At 50.1% G+C, this 11,744-nt stretch overlaps 1 protein-coding gene across 1 annotated transcript in view; it reads right to left on the reverse strand.

Moving 5' to 3' along the window:
• The window catches only part of Smyd2 (SET and MYND domain containing 2), a 41,686-nt gene extending 32,963 nt beyond the window's left edge, over nucleotides 1–8,723 (reverse strand). Inside the window, exon 1 of the mRNA XM_051148126.1 lies at nucleotides 8,544–8,723. Within this exon, the coding sequence (XP_051004083.1) occupies nucleotides 8,544–8,716 (173 nt within the window). The 5' untranslated portion in view covers nucleotides 8,717–8,723. The remainder of the gene's footprint in view (nucleotides 1–8,543) is intronic.
• Between the last annotated feature and the right edge of the window lie 3,021 nt (nucleotides 8,724–11,744).

Genomic DNA, 11,744 nt, shown 5'->3' on the forward strand with positions numbered 1-11,744 from the left:
GTCAGGGGACCAGGAGAGCACTGATGCCATCCAGGCTGCAGGTTTTTGTGTGACAGCTAAAGATGTCCCCCCACATCACTTTAATACTGGAGCCCTGTGAATCAATCAGGACTCACGCTCAGCAGGGGCTTCTTCCCAGAGCTGGCTGAAGCTTCCCCTCTGCTCGGGCTTTGTTCGGGAGCTTTGTTAAATGTCTACCCAGAGTCCTCTGGGGGAGGCAGGGACTATTCGGGGCATAAGGCAGCAACTAACACCCTAAGTTTTCCAAACTGTTGGAATGAAAGCTGTGTTGGGCAGAAGGCAGGCCGCCCTCAGCAGCCAGAGGAATCCCTCGACGCAGGGACCTTGACTCAGGCCAAATCGGGGCTCACAGCTTAGATGCTGAAAAGAATTTGAGGATTATCCGGTTCATGATGCAGAACTGCAGGTCCTGTTAGTTACTTAAACACAGGCTTTTAAGCAGAAGGGAGAAGAGAAGGGTTCAGAACTGTGGGGAGCTGCAGCTGTGCTGGTACTGACCATTACTTGCTTTTGTCTGCAGTTGAAACATTGTGCTCCACTGGTTGCCTTCATTTTCCTTGTTTTGAGGCTCATTATTTGGCCCTCGGTTTGCTCCCTCTTGGGGACTTCACACAGTGCTGTTCGATTGCTGGTTCCTCCCCTATATAAGCAGTTCTGTTACTCCCAATAAATGGCATTCTCTTAGCACGAATGACCCATTGTTGTGTCATCTTTTCAATCCGCAGACCCTCGCATTGGCCTAGACTAGCAGGGTGGGCGCTGCACAGACAGAAGACTGTGAGGCAAACCTGAGAGTCTGAGTGGAAGGCAGGACGAGGCTAAGTGTGGGTACAGGTTCCTCAAGAGAGAGTGAGCGGCCAGCTGTCTTCGCATTTGCCATACACAGCATGCTGGTCCTTGAGTTACACTCTGGAAGGTTGCAAGGACGCCATTTCCCTCCTTTTGCTCATTTTATGAGGGACATAACTGATGGGGCTCGGGGATGTCTCAATGGAAGCATTAATCTAATGAGGTGAAGCAAACAGTGGCCTCTGGGACCGCATAAGGGGATCTGGGTGTGCCCTTTCTCCATAATGCAGTTTCTCCTGGACGTCTAGAAAGCTGCAGGCTTACCTCTGGAAAGGGCAAGAGAGGCCTAACACAATTGTTAACTGGGCTGAAAGGATCTACTCCAGCAACCTGCAAGGGGTCTTCTTCTACACAACACACACACACACAACACACACACACACACACACACACACACGTCTTGATTTTTTTAAAACATCCTTTAAAAGGGACAGCACTGAGATGAAGGCTGTGCTGTGTCAACGTCAGAACACAGTCTACTGGAATATAAGGTGTCTTGGTTTCTTTGCATCGTTTCTAGGCATGTGAACCACAGTGAGCGCTTCAGAAATACAAATACTTTTATATAGGGCAAAAAGGCATAGTTTCTACTCTCTGAGAACTTAGGTGCTCATAACTAAAGCCCCCAACTCTGAGGCTTGAAGGACATTTGAGTTTATCACGGTAGATTCAGGAAGTGACAGGTAAGGCTGTCTAGGCTCACCGGAAGTATGCCTTACAGGTAACATTGCCACAAACACTATCAGCAAAACAAGAGCCGCTTTCCATGTCTTTGAAAGTCTCTGAAAAGAAACGTTCTTCAAATTCACATGTGTATCATGTATGCCATGGGCGTGTGCATGTGTGCTTGTGTGTGTGCTTCCCAAAGAGGACAGAAGAGGGTGCCATACCCCTCTGGAGCTGGAGTTAATAGGCAGTTGTGAGCTGCCCAACATGTTGGGGGTGGGGGGGGGCAGGATCTGAATGTGAATCCCCTGGAAAAGGGGCAAGTGCTCTCAACCACTGAGCCATCTCTCCAGCTCTAGGACTTTCCATTTTTGCCACAGATTTTTAACTTCTGTCAAGTGCCAGGATATGAAATCCTTTTTCATATGTACAGCCAGAGACTGACTAGCCTGCAAGCTGGGGCATGAACCTCAGTTCTCCCAAGAGCATCCTTTTTGGTCCTCTACAGTGACTGCTGTCCTCTGGGTACCAATGCATCCTGGGAATCAGAACCTGCATCCTTGTTATTTTGGTCAACTCCCAATTTGGTCTCGAGATACTATGAACTTGCTCAAAATAAACTCTTAGGAATTTCCAGATGCGCTCTCTCCCAGACGGCTCACCCAGCACACTTTAACAGCATAATGCAACCCGCAATCCGCCACTTCACACACAAGAGTCACCAGGTTTTACGTTAATAAATTGGCACAAGGAATTGTGCACTATTTTTAAACTTCTGATTGAAGATTTGAGGGGACACAGCTGGATCCTCAGCACATGTGTCCTGAAAAGATAGGTTGTTTCTAGAACCTTCAAGACTTTTTTTTTTTAATTATTTTCCCGCTAAATTGTATATTCCTGCCCTTCCAAGCAGTCTTGAAGGGCCTGGGTTTCTTTCTTTCTGTTCTATTGTGTCCCTGTGAACGCCTTTGCAATTGAAAAGGAGGCCTCTGAGGGTAGCAGGCAGGGAGTGAGCAGAAGTGACACAAAGTGAGGTGTGTGGCTTCGTGACAGCTCAGAGAGCTAATGAGGCCAAGGTCAAGCGCTCAAGCCTGAAAAGACAGGAACTTCAGTCACTTCCCCACCTGAGAACTGCACCCCTAAACTAGTGCAGGCTTCCTCAGAACCCACAGATGTGAAGCTGCAGACGTGGGTTGAAGAGCACCCCAAGACAGGTCCCTGAGAGGAAGAGACCTGGGCTTGGTGGCCTCCCACCAGCGCCAGAGAGGGCAGGCCTGGACACAAGACATCCAGGCTCCCCAGGGAAAGCAAGGCACCAGAGGGCACCTGTCCTCAGCCTGCTCAGTTCTAGGGGAGGATCAGGGCACATACACCACTTCAAAGAGGTGGCCAAAGGGGCTGCCTCTGCAAGGCAGGAAAACGGGCTTTTTAAAAAGTTAAGAGTGGCCTTGTGCGGGAGACGAAAGAAGAGTCTGAAACAGGCACTGCGGCTGCCTACATAGAACCCATGCAAGGTGCTGGGGAGGCAGAGAAAGAGTTGGTTGAAAAGTGACTTTATTTCCTTTTTATAGCGACAGGAGAAAGGGGAGATTGGCACAAGAGAGGATGCACAAAACATGGACGAACAGTTTCTTGGGCATTTCTTCCTACTTTGAATTCTAGAACAGACTGAGTTTCTCTGAAGGCACATTCAGGCTGCAGCCCTAGCCTGGGCCTGTACGGAGAACAGCAGAGTTTTTTTAAAAGGCATTTTTAAAGAACCCTTCGACAGGAAGTGGGCACCTGCTTGTCCTACAAGGATGCCACCCAAAAGCCTAGTGGCAACGCTACACAAGAAATCCCATCTACAGAGAGGTCCTGAAAATTAACCCATCAAACAAAAAGAGCTTCCTCACAAATGCTGACCTGCTGGACTACAGGGAAGTGAGGGGCAAGGCAGTGACGAGGGACCTGTGTGGCTTCCAGAACCCCATCGGATTAAGCAGCGATGGGCCACATGGAAGAACACAGCTTTTCCTCAGATGGTAAAGCATCAATATCTGCCTACTGCACAGAGTGAAGGCGGCCAAGCCAACTGACGGCAGTTTTAGAAATAATGCATCAAGCGTGGTGACCAGGCCTGCAATCCCAGCTACTGAGGAGGCTGAGGGCTAAGGAGTGTGTTCAGGGCTAACCTGGGGCAACTTAGTAGAAATGGTTTTGGGCTTTTTATTGTTGTTGTTTGGTTTTTTGAGACTGGGTTTCTCTGTGTAGCCTTGGCTGTCCTGGACTCACTTTTGTAGACCAGAATGGCCTTGAACTCACAGTGATCTACCTGCCTCTGCCTGCCAAGTGCTGGGATTAAAGGTGTGTGCCACCTCACCTGGCTTTTTTTTTTTTTAAATTAGGGCTGAACATCAGAGCACTGGCCTTTAACCCAGCAGAGACAGGTGATCCCACTGAGCTCCAGGATAGTCAAGGCTACATAGAGCCCTGTCTCTGACAAAGCAAAACAACAACAAACTAGAAAAAGGACTGAGGCCTCTGACTGGGGACATATCTGGCTGCTGCCTGTCAAGGGAAGAGTGAAGGAGGAGTACAGGCAGATTTAGCTTCAGAGCCTGTGTGCAAGAGCTTGAGTGCAGACACAGACACACACAGGCACACACAAATACACATACACAAATGGACACACATATACACACAGGTACACATACACACAAATGGACACACACATATACACACACAGGTACACACAAATACACATACACGCATACACAAATGGACACACACATATACACACACAGGTACACACAAATACACATATACACAAATGGACACACACATATACACAACAGGTACACACAAATACACATACACACATACACAAATGGACACACACATATACACACATTGTATGTATATACACACACACACTACAATCTCAAGGAGGATAAGGCTTTGAGCCGTCCCTGGAAGCATCACGGCATGGCCAAGGGAGGAACCAGGAACCCTGATGGCCTTATTAAGTGCGAAGCTCTGGTTTTTCTCATTCTCACTGAACAGCTGACTAATATCACGCTAAGAGAGTACGGTGCGGGGGCTGGAGAGGTGGCTCAGAGGTTAACAGCACTGGCTGCTCTTCCAAAGGTTTTGAGTTCAATGCCCAGAATCCACATGGTGGCTCACAACCATCTGTAACGAGATCCAATTCCCTCTTCTGTTGTGTGTGAAGACAGATCACTGATATACATTTGTGTGTGTGTGTGTGTGTGTGTGTGTGGTGTGTGTGTGTCGTGTGAGCACCCGGGAGCGGTAAGGCAGTTTCTCAAGGAGCCCTGCCTGTGTGTGTGTAATGGTGACTTGGGGTTTCAGGAAACATTATCGTTCCTGAAGCCTCGAGAGAAGGGCAGCTTTCAGCTCCAGGTCAGTGAGTAGGGTTCTGCACAGGCAGCCAAGGATCCCCCTCTACCTAGCAAAGCACGTTCCTGGGGTTACAGCATCTTCCATACAGCACAGGACAAACCAGGTTACGTGGGCCTGCTTCCTCAGCCTACAGGACAGGCACCTGACTGCCACTCTCCTTCAGCTAGCTTGGCAGGGTGGGCTCCTGAGGGTTAGGTTCACAGGCAGAGGGACCCACAGACAGCCAGAGAATCATCCAGACCCATTATCTCCAGAGCAAATCCCTGCCTCGCTGTCTCTAAAAACAATGGCAGTGATAACCCAAGAGCCCTTACCTGATAAAGAGGGCCATATCCCCACCCCGCCCCCTACTCTGTACTCAGGCTCTGCACACACTCCCAACCCCTGAGCAGGGTCACCACAGAGATTTTTTCCCCTTAGCTGGAGCTTGCTCTGCAACTTGCAATCTTTCTTCATCAGCCTCCTTAGCTACTGGGATTCCAGGCCTGAGCCACACTCACCCATCCGTATTCTAAAGTGTCCTGCCTGTGTGTTTTCATTTTACTGCTTATTTAATAAACAAGGGCTTAACAGATGAGGGAAAATCCTTATTATTGCATATGCCCAATTTCCCATCTAGAAATCATGAGAATTTTAGAGCATTTGAAGCCGTATTTCCTTATATCCTCGTAAGAATGTCCTAGAACAGCAGCAATAGAGAGCACTGAGTACCAGGTTTTCCTCCAGAGCAAGGGTTTGAGGCAGGATCTATTTCAGATAACTTTAACAGCACTAGGATTTCCTGGCCCTCAATATAATTAAGTCTGCTAAGGCCTGTTTTGCCAGGTTAGGCAATGGCAGAAGCAAGATGGACACTGCTAAGATGGACACTGCTAAGGAATAAACCTGGGGACATGAGGGCAAGGATCAACTGCTCATGATCAGCCGTCTTCTTCACTGTTTCAGTGCTTAAAGCAAGCAGGGTGTGTGAGCCAGAGGAAACACACAGGGCTCACCACAAAAGCCAAAAGGGCCTTTGGGCTCTCTCCCACGCTCACAACAGATAACAATAACGAAGTCCTCTTACACAGTGTCCCAGGAGCAGGAGAATAAAGACCAAGAGGGAGACCCGGGTCCCCAGAGGCAGAATGTTCTAGTCAACACCTGCTTACAGCTGTGCCTTCCTTTCTGAAGCCAGTAAGACTGAGAGTCAGAATTGGGCAATTTTCAGTTTGAAGCAGATATTCAAAGAAGGTACATACATATGAGTGTAGGTGTGTGTCCTCTAAGTTTGGCAGAAAGTTAACTAGTGGCCAAATATGTACACAAACGTGTGTGTGTGTGTGTGTGTGTGTTATGTATGCATGCATGTATGTATGTATGCTTGCATGTATGGAAAAGGGACAACTCACCTGGAAGTTATATTCTTAGGAGTTACTTTTCAGCACCTGAGGCAAGATCTGCATCTTCCCAAATGTTACCCACCAAGCTGAGAAAATATGATACTAATTTAAAATTACCAGAAAAAAAAAAAAGAATTTTCTGGGCAGTCAGAATCCTATTTTGTAGAGAGTTAAAAAGAAAAAAGAGAAATCTATCATCATTTCTCCGTTAATACAATATACTCACTCCTGAATAAATTATGTTTTTCCTTCAAAGCGAGTTAAATTCTGACACCTTAGCTGTAGCATGAGATCTCAGGTGCCTCCCTTATCTTAGGTGATATTGGTCTCACTATAATTCTAGCACAAACAACAAAGGATGGAGGTACCTTTTATTTGGGGGTGTGGGACATGGGCCCACATGCACCCCCTAAGTGTAGAATGTTCCTCTTCCTGAGACTCCACACTGGCATGTATGGGTCTCTTCAATGTGTCTAAACAGCTTAGGCCTCAGTCGTGTACAAACAGGAGACCAAGTAACGTAGTCTACTACAATGGTCTAGCAAAACTCATCAGATTTAACGGGGACCATGAGATGAGTGAGGCACTAAGACTTTAGATGCATGGGTCTCCTGAGTGTTAACTTCTTGTTCAATATTTTAGTTGATTTCCAAGGACTCTGGCGGCTGACACACGTTTACATAAGCCAAACGGAAGAGGAATGAGTGCCTAGGCGTCCCTGGGGAGGGAACCGAGGCAACAATTAGTGATATTAACAAATGCCAGAGAGACAGAGAGAGACAGACAGACAGACAGACAGACAGATACAGAAAAGAGAGTGCAAACTTCGTCAGCTCCTGTGGCTGAGTGATTTGTGAGGGTGCTCCAGGAGGCTGTGTGCCTGTGCACAGGAGGAGAAGCCCGTCTCAGCTGTCAACGCAGATATTTAATTTCAGGAGGACAGACTTGGCAGGTGTCATGAGTCCCTAACTGCGCCCTGGGCAGGGCTCTCACCACCTCACTGCGCCCCGGCTTCCAGCAAGCCCCGGGACCCCTCACGGAGGCCCCTTGTGTGCTGGGTGACCCGCTTTGCTCCTTCACCGCAGACACCCACACTGCTGCAGACTCCCAGCCGCAGTGAGGCTCAGAAGATCAAGGGGCCCCGTCGCAGCAGCCTTTTTAACTTTGGGAAAACCGAATGCTCACTTCACTCAAACGTCGCAAAGTGGTGCCATGACCCTTTAGCTCCTGGCTCACCAATTCAAAGAGGCACATCACATACAGCCCTTCCGCTGCCCCACGGCACGGTTCTGCGGCTAGTTCTTTCCAGGTGCCCCCAAGCGGAAGACAGTTCTGACAGGGAGTCCCGGCGGCCGAGATGACTCTAATATTCAGCCTTTGTCCAGTCTTTTGTTGTCTTATTGTAGAGTGAGGCACACAGGTCTGGGAGGCTGAGAGCTTCGTTGAGGGCTCAACTCAGCCCAGTCCTCAAGAGGTACCTGCAGAACCTCGGTGAGCTTAATCCAACCCATCATCTCCATTTCAAAGGTAAAGACACCGAACTTTCAAAGCAAGTAAGGCAGGGTGCCTTCCTCAGGCGTTCAAGGAGGGCCTGGGACAGGCTGAACCCCAAAGCCAGACCACCTCCTACCTCAGTAAACTTAGGGAGCACGGAAGTGGGTGGGAAGTGGGAGCCAGGAGCCAGGCCAGGCTTCAGCCTCTTATTAGTGCCGTGGTACCCACAGCCTCCCTTCCTCTCTGGACTCTAGTTTCCCAACTGCATCTTTAGGATAAAAGTGTGTCTGTAAAATGAAGAGATAGGGTGGGATGGGAAATGCCAAGCTACCTTTCTGCTCCAAAGCCACCTTAAGGCTTAGCAGACAGATATGGATACGACGTCTACACACACAGGAAACATTCGATAATCATCACTACTCTCCCGGCAGCTGTGTCTCCCTCACCCACATCCAAGGAGCACAGTCTCATGAGCGTGCCCTAAACCTTCCCTCATCAAAAACGACCGGAAGGGTCCCCGACTGATGATGGAGTGATCACTCCTAGAGGGTTGGGGAGCCGCCCACCTCGGGACTGCCTGGAAGGCCTGGGGACCACAGGGTGCCTAAGTTCCAGCAGACACGCGTGGGGCGGCGCCAGCCAGGCTGCGGGGCAGGCCATGGCAGTGCGGTGCGCGGCGCACGTGGGCCCGTGTGGCCCCTCCCTCCCGCACGGCCCCCCGTGTACCTGGCGAAGCAACACTCGCAGTGGTGGCCCCGCTCGCCCACGGTGAGCACGCAGGCGTAGGCCGGGCAGGAGAAGAGGAGCTCGCCCACGTGGAAGGGCCGCAGCGCGCGGAGCCCCCGGCCCTTGCCCGCGCTGCAGAAGCGCTCCAGGCCGCCGTGGGCCTCGGCGCGCATGCTGGCGGCGCTGCGGCTGCGCGCTGCGGGGCACGCGCGTCACGGGAGGGAGGGCCGGTCTGCGGCGACCGCTGGCCTTCAAGGAACTCAGGCGCTCCGCTCGGGGCGGGTGCTGCGCCCTGGCCGCGCCCCGGAGCAGCGGGAGGGAGGGAGGGAGGGAGAGCGAGCTGCGCGTGGGTGCGCAGACAGGGTGCGCGCAGCCGGGAGTCAGCGTGCACCTACCGGGTTGAACTGTTCCAGGGCAAAGCCAGGAGTCCCGAGCCGACCAGGCCACCACCCGCAGAGCCCGCAGACTGACGCCCTTTAAGATTTTGGCCCCTTGAGCAGGGGTGAATAAATGTGGTTTGCAGTTGTTGAGCTGTGTGTGCAAAAAACCAAAAAACAAACAAACAAAAAAACCACAGCTTTCACGTCCCAGGGGGCGGGGGAGGGGGGGTCTAGAGGGAGTTCATTCCGGAGCCAGTATGAGGGCCATGGCCAAGTTTGGGTTACCTCAAATTCCACATTCCAACATTTTAACAGTTTGATAAAATGTCCATAACAACAACAACAACAAAGGCATAAATCAAGACACCAAAAAGTACATCCATGGAACCACTAGGTGGGCTGGCTACAGGAGAGGGAACCTCAGCTGCAGGCCTCAGATTCAGTCTGGCTACATTGCTAGCGTTGGGGGCTAATGGTCTGGTGATACCTGTTACTCACAAGGCTGTTAGGTTAGACACAGGGTAGTCAAGGAATGGCTGTTGAGGGAACCAACAGCAGCAGAGAGCCCAAGAAAAACTGCCACGAAGCTGCCAACCAGCACCGTTCCAACCTCTCCACGAAGGTGAAGCTCTAATCAGCAGTAGCTGTGGAGAGAGACGTAGCGGGAGCTGTGATTCCTTCCCCAGCTTTTGTTCACAAGCTAAATCATAAGCTGGAGAATTCGGGGCGCTTGAATAAAATTCCACTAATGATAAAATGGGTAAACCTTCCTCCAAGGAGAAGACACCATGGCAATGGGTTCCTTTGTCCGTTTTATTTTTTATTATTATGCTTTAAGATGTATTGAAGTATGTTACATTTATTTTTGTGTGTGTGTATACGAGCACACACCTGTTCCTGTGTGCTGCTATGTGTGTGTAGGTCAGGGCAACCTGCAGGACTAGGTTCTCACCTTCTACCAAATGGGGGCTGGATCTGGCTGTCTGCCAGGTTTGGTGACAGGGGCCTTTGTACTCTGAACCATCTTCTAGGACCCACTTATCCATTTTAGTAAGCATTGTGGGCATCACAGTGTAGCACTGGGACCTCAAACCCCACAGAATTTAGCCCAGTGATAGTTACTCTTAGTTACTGGGTATCGTGGGCCAACCATCGAGCCAACGTATTTACTAAACACCTCTCACTTCCCTTAAAACAGGTGTGAGAGTTGAGAAACCTTTTACACATACTCCTCGCCTGTAATGAGCAACAATCCTCAGGGTCACAGGTCTGTGACTGCAGCAACGCTTGTTTGACAAACCTGTCACCCGCCAGGGGCATTTTCTCAAACTTTGGAACTCTCTGGATATTCCCCCACCTATGCAAATCTCGAGCGTGGTTTTGGGCTGTCATTTTGTTTTACTTTTTAGCATTCCGGTTTGGGGAGGAGACATTCTTAGTACGAAGATAAAAAGATTTACTTATTTACTTCTAGGTAAACAACCATGGGGCCTGTAAAACAGTGCACAGTTTACTGTTTTAAGAACTGTGCAAAGTGACTTTACACACACACACACACACACACACACACACACACACGTTTTCTTTTGCCTCTACCTCCCTACGTACCATAGAATGACCTTGGACTTTGGATGCTACTGCCTCCTTCCTAGTGAAGGCATTACAGGCATGTACCACCATGCCTGTATCAGGCACTAAATCCAGGGTGACTGTCACTGGGGAACACAGGAAAACAAGCAGCTTCATTTCAGAAAAATCTGTATGAACTCAGGTGACTCGAGATGGGGAAACGGGCTGTGAAGCAATAGCCATAAAGTTAGGAGCCTCAGCTATGATTAAAAACCGTGCTTAAAATAAATGGCCAAGGCATGGCGCCCAGCCAGCCAGGGCAGACCGATGACAGCATCCTCCGTGCAGCTCAAAGCTGTCACTCTGCCACTCAGCGGTCTCACATTCCGTGAAGGAAGCTGTCTGCCTGCCAAGGCCCCATCTATGGGCTCCTCTCCCGTTTGTCCCACGATGTGGGAAAAGCAGTGTTGGAGAGATTTGGGACTGCTTTGCCTCACACTGAAATGTGGACATGGCAGAGGATGAAGGTCCCCTCTGCTTAACCGCCTGAGCCTAGAAGACCATTTAATCCACTTGTAACGCATCCTTCCAGCTGCAGATTAACACGTGGAAGAAACAGCTCTAGGCTAGGAAATAAAGCCCTGGCAGAGAGAGACCAGCAGGGAACGCAAAACGGGGCCCTGCAGGTGTCCTTCTATATGTACTTTACCTGCTGTGAGTGTGCAGAGGGAGGTCCCGCGCACTCGGGGTGCTATAGCACAGACAACCAAGATCTAATTGGGTGCTCGCACTGTTGTAGGAAGGTATGAGACAGTTCTGAAGGGCCCGGGTAATGGCACTCAAAGATATGATTAGGGCCTCATAGCTAGTGTGTAAGTGTTGCCTTGTATGGTTAAGACGGAGGCTTACAAATGTGTTGAGGGCCAGAGCTAGTGAGAGCTTCGTGACTCTCAACTCCATCCCAAGGCCCCTTTCCAGAGAAGCAGAAAGAGATTTGGCATGGCCTGAAGAGGAGGCAGCACATGCTGTAGGGACACAGGTTGACCTGATGTGGCCCTGAGGTGGGGGTCTGTCAGCGAAGATGCCTGTCCTTCCTCAGAACCCCTGCAGGGAGCATGGCCAATGACGTCTGAGTTCAGCTCAGGGAAGCTCTGTCCAGATGGTCTGGCGTATAGTACTATGAGAGGTACATTTTTGCTTTTTAAACTGTCCCGTCTGTGTTCACTTGTCACAGCAGCCACAGGAAAGCAAG

This window comes from Acomys russatus, chromosome 6 (genome assembly GCF_903995435.1).
Source record: "Acomys russatus chromosome 6, mAcoRus1.1, whole genome shotgun sequence".
Classification (NCBI taxonomy): domain Eukaryota; kingdom Metazoa; phylum Chordata; class Mammalia; order Rodentia; family Muridae; genus Acomys; species Acomys russatus.